The sequence below is a fragment of the Apodemus sylvaticus genome, chromosome 10 (genome assembly GCF_947179515.1).
Source record: "Apodemus sylvaticus chromosome 10, mApoSyl1.1, whole genome shotgun sequence".
NCBI lineage: Eukaryota > Metazoa > Chordata > Mammalia > Rodentia > Muridae > Apodemus > Apodemus sylvaticus.
Genome location: NC_067481.1, coordinates 672,599 through 690,905, shown reverse-complemented (window position 1 = coordinate 690,905; position 18,307 = coordinate 672,599). Strand labels below are relative to the sequence as shown.

At 42.2% G+C, this 18,307-nt stretch overlaps 1 protein-coding gene across 2 annotated transcripts; it reads left to right on the top strand.

Annotated features, from left to right (window-relative positions):
- Positions 1-3,786: 3,786 nt before the first annotated feature.
- Positions 3,787-17,743, top strand: Ptchd3 (patched domain containing 3). Of its 2 annotated transcripts, none has more exons than XM_052197811.1 (5): positions 3,787-3,843; positions 3,964-4,860; positions 5,654-5,775; positions 11,040-11,185; positions 16,248-17,743. In XM_052197811.1, exons 1-5 carry the CDS (start codon positions 3,787-3,789, stop codon positions 17,741-17,743), a joined length of 2,718 nt encoding a protein of 905 aa, XP_052053771.1. The 2 variants fall into 2 exon arrangements, with proteins under 2 accessions (XP_052053771.1, XP_052053770.1); XM_052197810.1 differs by having other exon boundaries at positions 3,787-3,861; positions 3,979-4,860.
- Positions 17,744-18,307: the final 564 nt, after the last annotated feature.

Genomic DNA, 18,307 nt, shown 5'->3' with positions numbered 1-18,307 from the left:
AGGACCGACTTTTGGCAAAGCAGTAAGACCAAGTTCTTGGTGACCTCAGCCACTTGACTTGCCTTTTCTTCATTATTGACTCCTCACACCTGTTTCCTGACAGCAGTTGCCTTACAAAAAGAAATGCCAGCTCTACTTTTTAAATTTTGGAAAATATTCATGGGTAGCTGTGTCACATCAGCAAAGGCTGAGGTAAGAAATAAAGTCCTCAGAAATTACATTTTCAGCGAACATTCTCTGACCCAGGACTGTGGTTAGTTTTCTACAGTTTTTGTGAAAAGGAATTAGCTTCTGCTTATTTTTGATCAAGTTTCTGTCGACTGCTGTTAGAATTCAAAGACAAACTTTGTAATTCCACAGTGCAAAGTGGGGAAAACTAAAACCAAACAAACAAAAAAAGGTGAAAAAAAATACAAGGTAGAAAGTAAGAACCTAGAAAAAGGTTACAGCAGGTTGGCTAAAAACAGGCCAGATATCAGCTACTCATCTTTCTGTAGGGGCCCAAGGTGGAACTTTTGCTTAGGTTTGAGTCCAGGGAGATTTACCACTTACCTCAGAATTCTTTTTCCTGGCTGGTTTCTCATCCATAAAAAATGATTTGTGGTGTGATCTTTCAGGCTATAGGCTACAGCTGGGACTTAATCTAAAATATTGCTCTTCCCAATGATGGTCTCCAGTATCCTTGCAATGCTTTGTGCAACTTTTCTAACTCAGAAACATCTTAGAGAGCCCCAGCTCCTTGGGTATGTGACACTAAATCTTCTCTGTTTGGGTGTGTTGAATCTGGGTAAACAATCCTCCTCCCCCAGCCCCCACCTCTGCCAGGAATCCTGGAGAGCATCCTCATTATGGAAAGGCCCAAGAAGGAAATAAAGCAAGGCCCCAGAAAGGTTTTGAAGTTAAAGAAATTCACAAGACCCTCACTTCCGCAGAGTTTTATATATATATATATAGAGAGAGAGAGAGAGATTATATATATATATATCAGTCTCTCTATATATAAGTTTATATATATGTAAACCTTGCTAAAAATAGAGGCGACTGATTAGCCAAACTGTCTGAAGGTTGTTCAGGTGGCTTCAGGGATGCAGCTCTCATTCCGGTTGTCATGATGCTGGAGTGTAATTTGTGGTTGTAAGCATTTAATCTCCTCAGACCCTAAGCCTAGAACCCAAGCCTTATCTACCTCTCTTCTACCCAGCTATACGCTGTCGGCATCTTTATGCAACCAATAGTTTTAAATTCAGGGGCAAGGTCACTGTCATCCCTGAGTGGGCCAGTATTTAGCATTATAATACACAGAAACAGACCAAACCTCAGTGGTACTTTCTGGTGAAATAGCTACTCAGAGTTGCCCATGCTTTTGTAAGTACCCACCATTAGTCGTACTAAGGGTTGCTGTAGGTAATTCCTCGCTCTTGCTCCTAGAAGTAGCTGGTATCTTCTCCACCCAGCTCATCCCTTGCTTGTTCTGCAATCTTTATTTCTTTTCTATGGTACTAGGAATTCAATTTGAATCTCCTTTAGGGAAGTTTTGTCTTTTGGTTTTGATGTAGTCTATAAGTGATTTTTTTTTCCTTTAAAAGGAGGTCTTTTAAAAGCAAAATGAAATGACAAAAAAGGCTTAAAGCTGTGCCTTAGTTAGGGTTTTGCTGCTGTGAACAGACACCATGACCAAGGCAACTCTTATAAGGACAACATTTAATTGAGGCTGGCTTACAGGTTCAGAGGTTCAGTCCATTATCATCAAGGTGGGAACATGGCAGCATCCAGGCAGGCATGGTGCAGAAGGAGCTGAGAGTTCTACATCTTCATCTGCAGGGTGCTAGGAGAAGACTGTCTTCTAGGCAGCTAGATGAGGGGTTTAAAGCCCACCCCCGCAGTGACACACCTACTCCAACAAGGCCACACCTCCTAATAGTGCCACTCCTTGGCTAGGCATATTCAAACTATCACAAGCTGTCTTCCCAATTTCTGCAGCTATTATTTAATGTCTGGACTCTGTCCTTATTAAATTTATTCATTTTATCTTTTGTTCTGACTTACTTTGGATGATACTACTAGGTGTGTTTCCCTGAACATCACTTTCATTCCATCCCTAAGCAAGACAGGATAGATCAGTAGTTAGTCCATGTATTATTAGAATTTTTCCAGCTGCATTCATTTTTTTTTTTTTTTTTGGTGGTGCTTGGGATTAAGTCCTAGGTCTTGTACATGCTAGGCAAACACTTTAACACTGAACTACAGGCCCGTTCCTCATGTTCAATCTTTTGTTTTGAGACAATGCCCTGCTATGTTGTCCAAACCAGCCTTGAACTTACGACGTGTCTATGTCCCAACCTCCTGAATAGTTAGGGCTACTAGTGCAAACCACTGCATGTGGCATCAGCTGTAGTTTATGACAAACCATAAACTGACCAGTTTAAGCAAAAGTGATCGATAACTCCTCTTAACACATCCACTGCTGCCAAGTGGTAGGACAGCTGTGATGACCTACAAGAGAGCTTAGCCTACAGTTATGGCAACAAAATCAACAAAAATATACAGAAGATACCTGATTCTGAATGCAATTGGGTTAACAGGATCTCTGAGAAATTTCCCTGCCCTGACTCTTCCTGATACTCCAACCTCCATTCTAGCCTTCCCCAGCTATATGTAGGCAGGGACTGACTATGAGAAGCATGATGTGGACCCCTGCTCCTTTAAGTAATCCTAATATCCTAATACTCATTAAATTGATTTAGAAAGTGGAGGGAGCAGAATCTTGAATCCGTTAGGCCCTTCCTACTTTGGGGTAAATAAACATCCAGGATGGGCACAGTAATTCAGCAAATGACCAAAGAATCTATCTTCTGTTGTAGTGAAAGCAACGCATTCTGTTTTGTAGACTCTACAAACACACAAGCAACACATCTAGGGGAAACTTTGTTAAGTGGTCTTAACCAGACTCCAATAAACGCTATCTGGTTGCAGGCTTTTTTCTTGGCTACTGAGGAAATAACTGGAAGCAGCAATCTATCTGCTACACTTCCTTCTTTGGATGCTAATTCTTAGTGATCCCCAAATCTGTCTTGGTACAATTTTCATTAAGATTGGAAACTGTGGGTGCTGGAGAGATGGCTCAGCAGTTAAGAGCACTGACTGCTCTTTCAAAGGTCTGGGGTTCAAATCTCAGCAATCACAGGGTGGCTCACAACCCTCTGTAATGAGATCTGATGCCCTCTTTTGGGGTATCTGAAGACAGCTACAGTGTACTTACGTATAATAAATAAATCTTTTTTAAAAATCCTTCTGTTTCCTTTTTAAAAACAAAACAAAAAACAAAAAGATTGCAAACTGTAAACTTTAAAATGATAGGTAACTGTTAAGTAGTATGAGCAGAATTTCCTCTAAGAAATACTTGTGTTCCTCTGGTTGGCGTTTAAATTTGTTAGCAAAACTAGATATAATAATCCTCAGCCTCAGAGTTCTGACAGTCTAGTAGGGACACATGACAACAAAGTAAATGTGAAGTTGTCCCAGCCACTGGGACGCCAAACTAGAAAGGTTAAATTGATGCTCCCACTGAGGACTTTGGTAAGTACAGGGGTAGCGAGATGCACCACGGGAGGAGCTTGAGGAGATGCTCTAACCCTGGAACAGACCCGAACCAGGAAGCTCGCCTTGCCCACGTGCCCCCAACTGTAGCCCCCAGCATCCGGGCACATGAGCAACCAACGGTCCCGATCCCGGACCGTTGGGGTGAAAACAGCTCCGCAGTCGTTCTTCTGAACAGCTGTCGGCGACATGATCTCCTCCAAGGTGGCACCAGGAGAGGAGGAGCAGCAGGAGTCACCATCCCAGGTGGCCCCATCCCAGGTGGCCCCATCCCAGGTGGCCCCATCCCAGGTGGCGCCATCCCAGGTGGCGCCATCCCAGGTGGCGCCATCCCAGGTGGCGCAGCAGCAGGAGTCACCGTCCCAGGTGGCGCCGAGAGAGGAGAAGCAGCGGGAGGCACCGTCGGAAGGCCAGCAGGAAGCTGTGCCACCTAATGAGGCCGGCCCTAGCTGGACCACCGGGCCACCATTGGAGCGCCTGCCCCCGCTGGGTCAGGAGGCACCTCCGCCACGCCGCTGCCACACCGACTGCCTGGAGGCACCGCTGTCCCGCTGCTTCCAGCGCTTCGGCGCCACTGTGGGCGCGAACCCCTGGCTGTTTTTGCTCGGTCCTGCTCTGCTGACGGCCTCGCTGGGCACGGGCCTCATCTTCCTACCCAAGGAAAAGGAGAACCTGGAGGAGCAGTACACACCCATTGGCAGCCCGGCCAAGGCGGAGCGGCGTTTTGTGCAGGGTCACTTCAGTACCAATGACACTTACCGCTTCTCGGCCTCCAGGACCAGCTCAGAGACCAACTTCGCATCCATCCTGGTGGTGTCCCTCACCGACTCGCTGCTGGAGCCGGAAGCATTCAGAGAGGTGAGCAAGCTGGACCAAGCGGTGCAGGCGCTGAAAGTTGTCCAGGAAAATGGAACGCAGATCCTATACCAAGAGGTGTGCGCCAAGTACAAGACGCTGTGCGTGCCGTCCAACCCTCTGCTGTATTACTGGCAGCATAACCCGTCGTTGAACCTGTCGGACCTCACCTTCCCCATCCACAACATGTCCACCCAGCTCATCTACTTAGCAGGCTTCTTTGGGGGAAATGTTTTGGGCCAAACGACGGGAAGAAGTCAACGACTAGTGGAGTCCCGAGCAATGAGACTGTTGTACTACCTCAAGACGGAGGACCCCGAGGACAGCGAACGTAGCCAGGCGTGGCTGACTCACTTTCTTGACCATTTTAATGACATGAAGAGCAGTCTGGCTCTGGAAGAGATAGAGGTATTCTGGAGGTCAGGGTTTGCAAGGAAGGCCGATAAGGGTAGGGACAAAGTGACCCTCAAATTAAAGCTGGGAATGCTCTACTGTGCTTGGAGTGAAAACCTATTGTAACATGGATGACGCCACAGATCATAAAGGCATTGGCATCATTCTGGTCTGTACACAAATACCGTGTCAGTAATTCTGTTTAGTATTGAAACTGATTTTCACATTTAGTGTAGGGTTTGGTTTTCTAATTAAGTCACTTGAAAATTATTTTGTGACCCCTCCTCTTGTTTGTTCCTAGGAGTCCTTAAAGTCTGTTTGTATCTAATGAAATTAAAAGACAAAACTTACATGATCTGTTATGCTATCTTAGAAGACAGATAGCTAGCTCAGCCCTTTTCAGGGTAGTTAAAGATAATGGGCTTAGCTCAGTGTTGAAGTACAAGTTGTCTGATACATTTCTGGGCCAGCAATTCCAATGCATAACCCCAGTGAAAGTGAATACTTGCTGGAAGGCCAAGTGTTTCCTAAAGAGATACTGATATTCAACTATGAGAAAACAGCAATCTAACAAGATTTATTAAATGCCACACTTTCCACAGTTGTTGAGGAGGACAGGGCTTCACAGTTTTGTATAAAACTCAATTGGGTTTGCCTCTTGAAGGAAACACTGGGAAGCATGCTGCAGATTTTATGTGGAGAAGCAAATGCCCCACTTTTTACAGTGTGCCCTTGCACTGGCTGCAGCAGCCAGCAGTGTTTGTCCTTCTGTGATCTGGACTTACTTGCTGGGTGTCTTCTGTTGCAGGTGGTGTACTTCTCATCTCTTTCCAGACAGCTGGAGTTCGAGGCGACCTCCAAGACGGTGATCCCTCTGTTTCACTTGGCATACGTTTTAATCATACTATTTGCAGTTGTATCATGCTCCAGGTAAAACTCTAACCTTTTTTTTTTTTACTTCTAACTTCATAATAATGTTGTGATAGAACATACACACTTTGCAATATTTCATTTTAAGTGAACAATTTGGTAATATTAATTATATTCATAGTGTTTATCCAATACAACTCTCTGCTTCACAAGTTTTTTTTCTCCCACCACTATTAACAGATACTCTATATTCATTATACATTAACCTGCTTATCCCTTTCCCAGAGACCCAGACAAACGTTAGTCTACTTAATACCTTTGGTTTTGCTGACTTTTCCCTTCCGCTCTTTATGGACTACTCAGTCTAAGGCATTTTGTTATAGAAAGCAGAAGAGATGAAGAAACTTCTGTTAGCTTTGGTTTTTATTTTCTTTCCTAGTCTTACAAATTTCAAATTATTAAATTGAGTTTTTCTGTTTTAAAGTAGGACTCTATTGTCATATATTTGCCTTGTCACTTCATTCCATAAGTTACAGTGTTGGATTAGCTACTTTCCTGTCACTGTGATAGAAACCATGACTAAAAGAACCTTAAAGAAGAAAGGTTTCATTTTGGCTTGTTTCTTGAGGGATACAGTTGATCGTGGAGCAGGGAGCTGCCTGATCACATTTAGTCCACACATAGGAAACAAAGACAACAAGAGGTGGAGTGAGGCTACAAGCCCTCAGAGATGGCTCTGGTGGTGTACTTTGTCTAGTAAGGCTCTACCACCTAAAGCTTACATAACTTTCTCAAAACAGAACCCAGTGTTGAACTGGGGACCAAGTGTTCAAGCACAGAAGCCCACGGGGACATGTCTCATTCAAACTAACGCGTTCTGTCCCAGTAGGTTCATGGCCATCTTAAGATGCAAAATGCATCTAGTAGAACTTTAAACATTCCCACAGTAGTAGCTAGATAAATGGTTCAGCAGTTAGGAGCACTTGTTGCTTTTGCAGAATACTTGGGTTCAGTTCCCAGCACCCCACATGGTGGCCAACAACTGCCTATAACTCTCTCCAGTTCTAGTTGGCCTGACCATCTCTTCTCATCACCAGAACTGTGGTACAAGATTGTACACATAAAATAAAAATTACAAATCTTTTAAAGTCCCCATAGTTTTAATTTTTATCACTGTTAAAAAAAATCAAAGCCTCTTCTGACACTCAAGTTAACTTGTTATTCCCTATAAAAAACAATTATGTACTTCCCTTATAAAATGGGACTCCTTCCAAAAAGGAGGCATGTAGAAGACATAGTGAAGAAATAGTAGAGGAAAGGAAGACTGAAACTAGAAGTGCAAACACAATGTTTTGCAGCTGTATGTCTGATATCTGAAGTTGAGTTGCAATGGTTAGACGCCTCAGTCATTATAGCCATGCCACCTGTAGCCCCTTGGGCTGGCTCCATGCTCTGCATGCAGTCCTCCGTGACATGTCTCATGGTTTTGACATACCTAACATGTTAAGGTCTCAGTCACATTCTAGACTTCACCTTTACGGCTGGCTTCTCACAGTGGCCTTTCAGGTTCTTTGACCTTGGCTGCGTTGCTTGGCCTCAGTGGCTCTGTGACACTGTGGAGGAGAATCACTGATCTTCTCAATTTTGCATCTTTCTTGTCTTCAAAGCTAGCTGTAGGTGGATAGCGTGGTGCAGCTCAGCTGCCATCGTGATGTGGGCCCATGCTTGTTTGCTTGGCCTCTTTTTTTAAATTGCAGATTTGCTTGCAAGTAAATCGTGTACCTTAAACCTTAGTCTCTCGATGAAAGCTTTTTAGTTTTAGTTTTAAGTTTTGTGTTTTCTTAATCTTAATTTTTTCTTTAAAAATTTTTTTACCTCAGTGTCATTTTAATTTGCATTTCCCTGATGACTCTGTTTAGCTCTGTATCCCATTTTTCTTTTTTTTTTATTGATTATTTTATGTATTTACATTTCAAATGTTGTCCCCCTTCCCAATCTCCCCTCTGCAAATCCCCCATTTCATCCCCCTTCCCTTTCCCTCTAAGAGGGTGCTCCCCTACCCAACCACCCACCCATTGGGTTATCTGGTTTATTGGAGTCTAACTTCTTGAGTCATATATTTTGGATATTAGTCCTCTGCCAGATGTAGGGCTAGTGAAGATCTTTTACCAATTTGTAGGCTGCTGTTTTGTCCTATTGTCAGTGTCCTTTACCTTGCAAGAAGCTCTTCAGTTTCATGAGGTTCCATTATCAATTGTTGATCTTAGCACCTGAGTCATTAGTGTTCTGCTCAGGAAATGGTGTCTCCTGTACCAATTCATTCAAGACTATTTTTCACTTTCTCTTCTATGAGATTTAGTGTATCTGGTTTTATGTTGAGGTCCTTGATCCACTTGGACTTGAGTTTTGTGCAGGGTGATTAATAAGGGTATATGTGCATTCTTCTACATGCAGACATCCAGTTCGACCAGCACCGTTTGCTGAAGATGCTTTTTTTTTTTCCATTGCATGATTTTGGCTTCTTTGTCAAAAATCAAGTGTTGTTAGGTATGTGGGTTTATTTCTGGGAGGACCAACAAAGTCAACTAACCTGGACCTCTGGGAGCTCTCAGAAACTGAGCCACCAACCAAAGAGCACACATGGGCTAGAACACACATGGCACATTTGCAGCAGATGTGCAGCTCAGTCTCCATGTCGGCTTCTCAATAACTAGAGTGGAGACTCTCTCTAAAGCTGTAGCCTGACTATGGTATTGTTCCCCAACAGGGCTGCCTTGTACGGCTTTAGAGAGGATGCACCTAATCTGGCAGAGACTTGACATGCCAGGGTGGGGATACCCAGCATATACCCAGGGGGAGCCCCACCCTCTCAGAGGAGAAGGGGGGAGGAAAAGAGGATAGTCTTACTGAGGGAGGGACCAGGAGGGGGGCAGTGCTTGAGACGTAAATAAATAAGAGGCATATTGGACAAAAAATAAATATTTAAATAAATATAAAGGTGAAATAAATTAGTGAATTCTAAAAGAAATTTTTTATTTCTTGTATATGGGTATTTGCCTGCATGTATGCCAATGTGCTGTATACATTACTGATGCATGGAGGAGAGAAGATGGTGGTGGATCACCTAATGATGAACCACTATGTGGACGCTGGGAACCAAATCCTGGACCACCAGAGGAGCAGCCAGTGCTCTTAACCACTGAGCCATTTCTCCAGCACCTTTCCTAACTCTTTAAGAAAGAGGTTTTTTGAGGTCTGAATACCTACTAAGCCCTTCACTATGATTTTTCTTGAAGATTATTCTGTGGCAGTTTCCATTTTCCTTCATATTTACCTGTTTACTCACTAGATAACATGTTTTCAGCCCCATTTTAATTGTCTGGTACTCCTATTGATCATTCATTTTACACTGTCCCCAAATAACATTAACCATCTGTGGCTGTTGTATGACCTTATTTCCTTAGGAAGACACAACACATATCTGTTCACCCAGAAAGAGAACTCACAACAGATCAGGGACTGCTACAGAGTTCACTTTGCTGACCTAACGAGGTTTTCAATGGGATTCCTAAAAGGAGTATGGATTAGAGGTACTTATAGGAGCAGGGATGACTGAAAAAGAATATCTGCATCACCAGAAAGCACAGCTTAATATGGGTGATGACTTATGAAAGACACACCCCTGGAGCTCTCTGTAAAACTCAGCTGCATAGACTGAGGACCTTTCAATGGCTTGGCTATTCAGTCTCCTCTCCCAGCAGGTTGCTGTCTCCTTCTTGGAATGAGAACAGGTTAAAAAAAAACTTTACCTTTTTGGATCTGATTGTCATTGAATTTCTAGTTTTCATCCTCACATTTAGGATCCTATCTGTTTTCTTTTCTTCATATTTGTAAGTGTGTAGGTATCAGTCATTGTTTTGAAGCAATTTCTAGCCTCAAAAGCCTAAAACCTGGAATGTATTGCTGAGATTTTAAAATGTACCATCAGGGCAGAAAGACAGTTTAAGAGAAGTTTCATGGTTGCTCATGCAGAGGATCTGTGCTCAGGTCCCAGAACTCAGCTGATTACAAGAAGACACCTCTCTGCCTCTGTGGGGCTGAGCACATGCTTATACACATACCCAGGCAAACACACACACACACACACACACACACACACACACACACACACACACACAGAGAGAGAGAGAGAGAGAGAGAGAGAGAGAGAAGGAAATAAGCATAAAAATTAAAGTATTGTGGCTAGTGGGGTGATAAGGCATAGTATCATACTTTAAATATGTCTTATTATTTATCTTCTTTTCTGTTGTCCTGACTAAAAATAGGTTGGTTATTCAGAATGTGTTGTGTTCACTTTTTACTTTTTTTAAATTATCAACCTTTCTATAGAGCCCACATCAGCAAGTACATAAGCATCACAAAAATCATTTAAAACAATGTTTTTATACTTTAACCACAGCACTCACTGAACTAATTTGAAACTGCAGGCTATTTACACTATGCTTCTATCTAGTTGAAGTCAGAGATTGGATGAATACAAAACTGGATACACGCTCCATTTCAAACAGTTTGTCCTTGGCTGTGGAGTAAATGAGTCCTGGCTCATGTATTGGAAACTTGGTTTTCAGTATTGTGATATTGAGAGATTTTAAGAAGCAAAATCTATGAAAAGTGATAGATCACTGGGGATGCTACCCTCAAAGTTCTCATGGGACCCCCATTATTTCCACCAAATAGGAAGTTGTTATGAAAACAGCAAGCCTAGATCCTAAATCAATTTTCCTGTTTTCTTTTTTTTCTTTCTTAAGCATTCCCGCCACAATGACATGCAGCATGTTATAACACAGAGAAAGAAGCTATTGCAAAGATGCTGCATCATCTTATTGAACTTTCAGAATTGTGAACTTAAGTAAATGTTTTCTTTTTATAAAGTATCCAGCCACAGGTATTTTACCATAGTAGCAGAAGATGAACCAAGCCACTATTACCTACTGTATTTCATCCACATCCTTCTGAAAGTCAGAGTTAACCATTTGTAGTGCTTAGCAAATTTCTATTCTGAAATGGTGGTCAGTGGATTAGTGCTCAAATAGCTACATAAGAATCACCCAGAAATGTTTATAGATTCCTAACTTTGTTGTCCCCTCTATTTCTTGTGAGTTGTTAATGTAATGGGGCCTGTTAGTTTAAGGTCTCCAGCAGACAGATATGGAAATTGTCCGCCCAGAGACTTCTGCCTAGGTGTTTAAGTCAACAACCAATTAGTAAGATTTCAATTTGGAAGCCACCATCATAAGTTCTTATTTTTCCCTCTAAATTTACAGGTTGGACTGTATAAGAAACAAAATGTGTGTTGCAGTCTTTGGCGTGTTTTCAGTTGCCATGTCAGTGGTGAGTGGCTTCGGCCTGATGCTGCACATTGGGGTCCCATTTGTGATCATAGTTGCAAATTCACCATTTCTTATTCTTGGTGAGTAAAACAAATTACGAAGCTGTGTTAAATCTGTAGATATGTTCAGTGGACAAAGGAATGCATTTTTTTTAGCTGGCTCAAACAACAGAAAGAACAAATTATCTGTCTTCAGAGTTGGAAAAGTATAATACCCTAGATAAATAGAGGAAAGAAATATGGCCAGTAGTTCACACATAGAAAACAAAATAGAAACCCCTGAAAATACAAGAAGAAATATCTTATATCAAGGGATACACAGTATTCTAAAAAACAAAAACAAAACAAAAAGTGTTCTTTTTTTTCTTGATTAATCAGCACTAGCAAGATCATTTTGTTATGATCATGTTATGTATAAATGAGTACTCTCTAGATTCTGCTATAGGAAAAGTACAAATTGGTTTTCATTCCCCCAAATTTGTAGCAAAACAAAGAACTTAAAAAGGGAGAGCTACAGACAAGGAATTTCGCTTTCTATAAAATGTATCTGATAAATATGATGATCATAAGTAGAACAAATAGGTTTATTTTGATGTATTTTGATAAGGAAATATTGAAAGCAACTTGATCCCATATCAATATGGAATTTCTCAAATCAAACATATTAAAATACTGAAACCATATTTAACCTTTATAAATACAAATATAATTAAATGAAAATTTCTCATTATAAAACAAGATACTCCCTCTCTTCCCCCCTCTCCCCAGCAATGGGCAAAGAGATGCCGTTGGTGGTGGTGGTGTTCTTCTATCAGTCAGGGCAGAGCAGATGGCCGTCCTGATGCCAGGCTTGAAAGACCTGCTGCACCTCACAGGCAGGCCATGAACATCCCCTTGCTGGAGGATGTCACCCAGAGGCTCGCCAGCCATGTGGCCAGCCTATAACAGGAGCCGCCACATGTGCGAATGTGTGGTGGACATATGAGAGAGAGAAGGGAGGGGGTCGAGGAATAGCCTGCTGGGAGTGGTCAGCCCCGCCACCAGGGGCCATGGTGAAGTCCCAGCTAAGCTGCTGCTGAGGGCCATGTATGGGTCCTTGCTTATGCAGCAGAAGGGGTCAGAGTCAATGTCCATGACTAATATTACAGCTAGAGAACATGGGGATGTCCCTGGTTGTGGCAGCCACTGGGGGCTGCATGGATGTCTAGGGGCTGTGCAAAACTGGCCCTGCCCCTCACTGGCTGCAGTGTTCTGGGCCTGCAGGGTACCTCACCCAGGCAGCACAGTGGAGCTGGCTTTGATAGCAGGGGTTTGGGTGAGCTGGCCCCAATGGTATGAGTGTGGGAGAGCTGACCCTAGGACACATCTGTTGTGGGGTGGAATAGGCACAGAGGTCATACCCTTCCCACCTCCCACCCCAACCTCATTCCACATTCCACAGTTGGGAAAGCTACCCACAGGCTTATGAGTGTGGAAGAACTAGCCCTGCTCCTCACCAGCTGCAGCACTTGGGTGAGTGGGCCCTGCACATCACCTGAGTGGCACAGTAAGAGTTGGCCCTGGTGATAGGGGCAGTGGTACACTGGCCACCAGGGTGAGAGTACAGGAGAGCTGGCCCTGCCACTCGTCTGCCATGAGGTGGCATGAGTACGGATGGGGAATGCAGATGGGTGAGGTGGGCACTCCATCTCCACCTATGGTGTCTGGAAAGCGGGCTCCAAAGGCATGTGGCTGTAGCACTTAGATGAGTGGTCCCTGTACCTTGCCTGGGCAGCTCAGTGAAGCTGGCCCTGATGGCAAGAGCAGAGATGAGCCAAATCTGAGGGTCTGGGAGCCAGAGAGCTGCTCCAGCCCCTCACAGACTGCAGCACTTGGGAGAATAGGCCCTGTGCCTTGATTGGGCAGCACAATGGAGCTGGCCCTGGAGGCATGGGTGCAGGTGAGCCAGCCTCAAGGGCATATGAACAGGAGAACTGACCTTGTCTACAACTGATGTAGCGTTGGGTGGCCTAGCAGGAGCAGTGCTGGAGAGCTCACCCCAGTGGTGTGGATAAGGAAGAGCTGCCACACTAACTAGCTCGGCTACCACCCAGGGCTCTGAGTTGGCACACCCCCAAATCAATACCTTCTTTGAATGGTTGGGATGCCTGGAAGTGCCAGTCCTGCTGATCCAAAGCTGCAGGATCTCCGTGAACCGGGAAACAACAGGATAACTGGGAGGAGCCTGGTGAGAATCCAGTACTGATTGTGTCACAGGATTCAGAGCTCTCAAACTAGACCAATGACTTGTTGCAACAAAGGTTTAAAAGTGAAAATGTGTGGACAGAGGGAGATACTGTGAGACACACTGCAGATTCCATGACGATATGTTTTCTATGATTTGTGGGGTTTTTTGTGTTTTATAATTGAGGGGGGGGGGGTTAAAAGGCCAAAGGGCAGATATGAGGGGATGGGGAGATGAGCAAGAATGGGGTGCATGATATAAAACAAAGAATAAAGGTTAAACAAAAGTAAAATAGTTACACAGAACAAATTCTAGATGAAAAATTTAAAAAGTTTTTTTCAGGGTTATCTTTGAAAGGGAGATTATAGGGTTTTTTTATGCTGTTTGTAGAATTTAAGAGTAAGCATACACATACACACATCAAACTATGCAATTTGAGAGAAATAATGTTTTCCCTGTAGATAGTAGATGTGTTTATATTGTACATCAATTTAGCCTTGTTTTGTGGAGTTCACCCTCATGTTTGTACATTCAGCTAGTGTGGCTATACGGTTGGTGGTTTTTCCTCCTAGCTGCTTTGTTCCCTGAAATAATGACTCTGAGACTGAATATTTCATGAATAGATGCTTAGGCCATAAGCTTTGGCTCCCTTCCCTGAGTAGCTCATATCTCAATAATCCAGTTTATTCTAGTCTACTTTCTTCCACTGGTTAGTTACCTCTTCTCAGGTGTGTGTGTCAGTCTCTTCCAGTGTTTGGAGTCTCCCATGCCTGACTATTTCCCAGAACTCCCACCTCCTATTTCCTGCCTCAGCTCATTGGCCATAGGTTTTTTTAATTAACATATGATGGCTTCCATACAGTTCAAGAGTTTCTCTTTTCACACAGTCATCAATAACTATAGTTAAGGGAGATGTATTTACTGCAAGTCCTTCTGTATTCACTGTATTTATACAGATTTTATCCACAGGAGTGTGTGTATAGATTTTTATGTGCATTTCAGCAACACAAGAACTGTGAGGAGAATTTCTGAATAAAATTCTATAAGTAATAAAGTCAGTTCTTAAGCACCTAAGAGACCAGTGCATTCCATTCTTGGGCCTCAGTGTCTCTAATTGTTTCCATTGTTTGGCTGGAGACTTGAGAGCCGCAGGTCTTGAGCACCACCATACAGTCTATGACAGTCCCTCTATCTTTGTGCAAGCGTTGGGTCTGTCTACCTCAGTCATGAACATGAACATCTGAACTGCAGGCCGGCTTGTGATTCCCATATCTCCCACCTTGTAATCTATGAAAAAGTAGAGATCAGCATGTAGTTCCCAGACTACTGTAAAATCCACACGGGAATAAAAGCACAAGTGCAAGCAGTCCCAACTCTAGTCTAAAGTGAATTCATTGGCAGTAGGATGGGACTACCTAGTCTCCTTCCTTTTCTGTCTTGATTCTTTTTTTGACATCAGTAATGTCAAAGCTCTCAAACATTTTCTGTTTCAAGCCACTCATGAAATTGCATCTTGGAAAGGGTTCTGAAGATTTATTTCAGTTTTGCACACCCTCTCAGGGCCAGTGAAACATTGTGTCTGGCACATGCTGGTTGTCAATTGCAGACCAGTGGGGATGTAGCAGAATTTTCCCTGTCCAATTAATTTAAATATTAATACAACAAGAAGCCTGTGATTGGACAGGGGAAAGGGATGCAGAGCTAAGAGTTGCAGAGACAGGGAGTGACACAGGAGAAAGAAGGAGGAAGATGGAGGACAAATAGGATGATTCAGATTCCACATGGCTTTAAATACCCACAGGTAGCTACAATATCATACAGGGATAGAATAATTGGGATACTTTGTCTAATCTAGGTGGGCAGCTTGTATCAATTGGCTCTGAAATTATTGTGTGGGCATCTTGTGAATTGAGAATTGATTATATAAATCTGACTGATTAATTATAAGCTTCTAGACTTTTGATTTACTGAGTTACTGGAATTTGGGACCATTAAAGTTATTGAACACATCTTAAACCTGAGGGGTGGCATAAGGACATGAAGCAGGATGCTAAAGAAGCCTCGTGTTTTGTGCCATGCTGAGTGAGTCTTTTACATGGGAGATAGAGAACTGCTCAAGATTTTTTTGAACAAGAAAAGGAGATGCTCCTATTCATAGTTTTAAGGTCATTTTGGCTAGCATAGTATAAACTGAATAAAGGGGTTGGAGGCAGGGAGACTTGGAAAAGGAGTCTAGCAAGATGGAAGTTTGGATTTTAAAGAGATAGTTCTTTGTAACTAGTTTACAAAGGGAGTAAACTAGTACAGAGGGAGTGGATGGCTGAGAAGGTATGGGTGGCTCTGAGGCAGGGAAACTGGGGAAGGAAGACTGCCAGCAGGGGCTAGCCAAGAGGCAGAGGCCAGTGAGACCACCGGGCAGAGAGTTTTAAAAATATTTCCTGCAGCATGGGGACACTAGATTTGTGTGAGTGCTTGGGTGTATTTCTATAAAGTAAGTGCTATAATCCAAATGGCTTTTTTAAACACAGCCTGATGGTACTTATAAACACACTTGCAAGTTTGCATTTCAAGTAACAGAATGTTTGACAGATGTATTTGTGTACCGGTTGAAATGGCTCATGTGATCAAAAATAGATTGCTGACACTGTTTTGACTAGTATCTAATGGACATGAGATAGGGTCCTTGTTTTATCATGAAGACACCTTAGTTAAACAGTAGACTGTGCTGTGCACAAGCGACAGGTATGTGCAGAGCTAAGACTCCTCACAGAGGAAGGAGCGAGACATTCTGATATGAATCCATAAACAGCCTGAGCCAACAGTGTTCAAGCAGAGACTTGGAAGATGAGCAACAGAAGATAATCAGTGTTTTAACTTGTATGTTATTAATAAACTTGAAGGCCTGTTCTTTTGTTCCAGGTGTTGGTGTTGATGACATGTTTATCATGATTTCTGCCTGGCAGAAGACCAGCCTCTCGGAGAGCACAAGAGAACGACTCTCCAATTCATATTCCAAGGTGGCAGTGTCCATTACAATCACCACTATCACCAATGTCCTTGCTTTCTATACAGGAATCACTAGCTCTTTCAGATCTGTACAGTACTTTTGCATCTATACAGGAACAACTCTGCTCTTTTGCTATTTTTATAGTATCACCTGTTTTGGAGCAATTATGGCTCTGGATGGTAAAAGAGAAGTTGCATGGTCCCGCTGGGTGCAAAAGCCAGACCAAAAATATTCCTTATTTAAAAAGTCCTGCTGTGTCCCATTCGGTTCAATGCCAGACGAACATGGGGAAGATAACCATCCAATGAATTTGTTCTTTAGAGACTATTTTGGTCCTTTTCTCACAACTTCCAAAGCCAAGTTTATTGTGGTGCTGATATACATTTTCTATATCATAAGCAGTATATATGGGTGTTTCCAAGTGCAAGAAGGGTTAGATCTTCGGAACCTGGCAAGTGATGATTCCTATATCACACCCTACTTCAATGTAGAGGAAGATTACTTTTCAGATTATGGTCCAAGGGTCATGGTCATTGTTACTGAAAGTGTTAACTACTGGGATAATGATGTGAGGCAGAAACTGGACAAGTGCATGACACAATTTGAACAAAATGAGTATATAGATAAAAATCTCACAGAGTTTTGGTTGGAGGCATATATGCAATATATGAATAACAGTGGAAATAATCCTAATGACAGGAATGCCTTTATAAATAATATTGCAGGCTTTTTAAAAATTTTCCCCATTTTTACATATGATATTAATATCTCCTCATCAAATGAAATCACTTCTTCCCGAGGCTTTATCCAGACTGTAGATGTTTCATCCTCAAGCAATAAAAAGAGAATGTTACTAAAGTTACGAAGCATAGCTGAAAACTGTGAAGTTCCCTTAATGGTATATAACCAAGCATTCATATATTTTGATCAGTATGCTGCAATAATAGAAAACACTGTTCGAAATGTCATGATTGCATCAACAGCTATGTTCATTGTCTCCTTATTGTTAATTCCTCACCCAGTGTGTTCCCTGTGGGTCACATTTGCTATTGCTTCTGTGATTGTGGGAGTGACAGGTTTTATGGCATTCTGGAATGTTAATCTTGATTCCATATCCATGATTAATCTTGTTATTTGCATAGGGTTTTCTTTTGATTTTTCTGCACACATCTCCTATGCATTTGTTTCTAGTACTGAGCCTTCAGTCAACAAAAAGTCTATTGAGGCATTATATATGTTAGGTTATCCAGTGCTGCAAAGTGCAATTTCAACAATAATAGGGGTGTGTGTTTTATCTGCAGCTAAAGCTTACATTTTCAGGACATTTTTTAAGATTATGTTTCTCGTTATGTTTTTTGGGGCTGCCCATGGCCTAATTTTTATTCCAGTATTCTTAACCTTCTTTTGAAAGTTTGTTTGAATATACAGTAACAGATATCCCTAACCAGTTATATAATCCCTGATGGCCTGAATCCAGTCTAATTACAAAATGCACTAATTAAGACTAGTCAGTAGAAAAAGATAGAAATGAAATTAGAATGGGGATTAGGGGTAGGAAGAAGGCAGGGGTAGGGGGGAGAGGGAAGGGGGTAATGTGGGATATAAACAAGGCACATTGTATACATGTATGAAAATGTCTTAGTGAAACCATTAACTTCTCCAATTGGTATATGCTAATAAAATATGACTTAATATAATACTGAAAATGCATAGAAAGTGTTAAGAATAGTCACTATCTACTTTAAAGACATTTCCTTGATCTGGAAGTCCCATATTAAATTGTTCTTTAATGTATTCTGAGAAAAATTAAAATTTCTTTACCAAATTAAGAAGTGTTATGTTTATTCTGCTGTCTACAGTAAGTGTCCAATTATTTCTTTATTGCTGCAGTAAAGACTATGATCAAAATCACCTTTGTGGAGTGGTGGGAGGATGGGAGGGAGAGGGGCGTAACTGGATGGTAAGGTGGATG

Excerpts from the sequence above, each read along its gene's own strand:
- Ptchd3 (XM_052197810.1), top strand. The coding sequence starts at position 3,787 with ATGATCTCCTCCAAGGTGGCACCAGGAGAGGAGGAGCAGCAGGAGTCA. Across the intron at positions 5,776-11,039 it reads GCAGTTGTATCATGCTCCAG|GTTGGACTGTATAAGAAACA; the intron begins GTAAAACTCTAA and ends CTAAATTTACAG. Across the intron at positions 11,186-16,247 it reads TTCACCATTTCTTATTCTTG|GTGTTGGTGTTGATGACATG; the intron begins GTGAGTAAAACA and ends CTTTTGTTCCAG.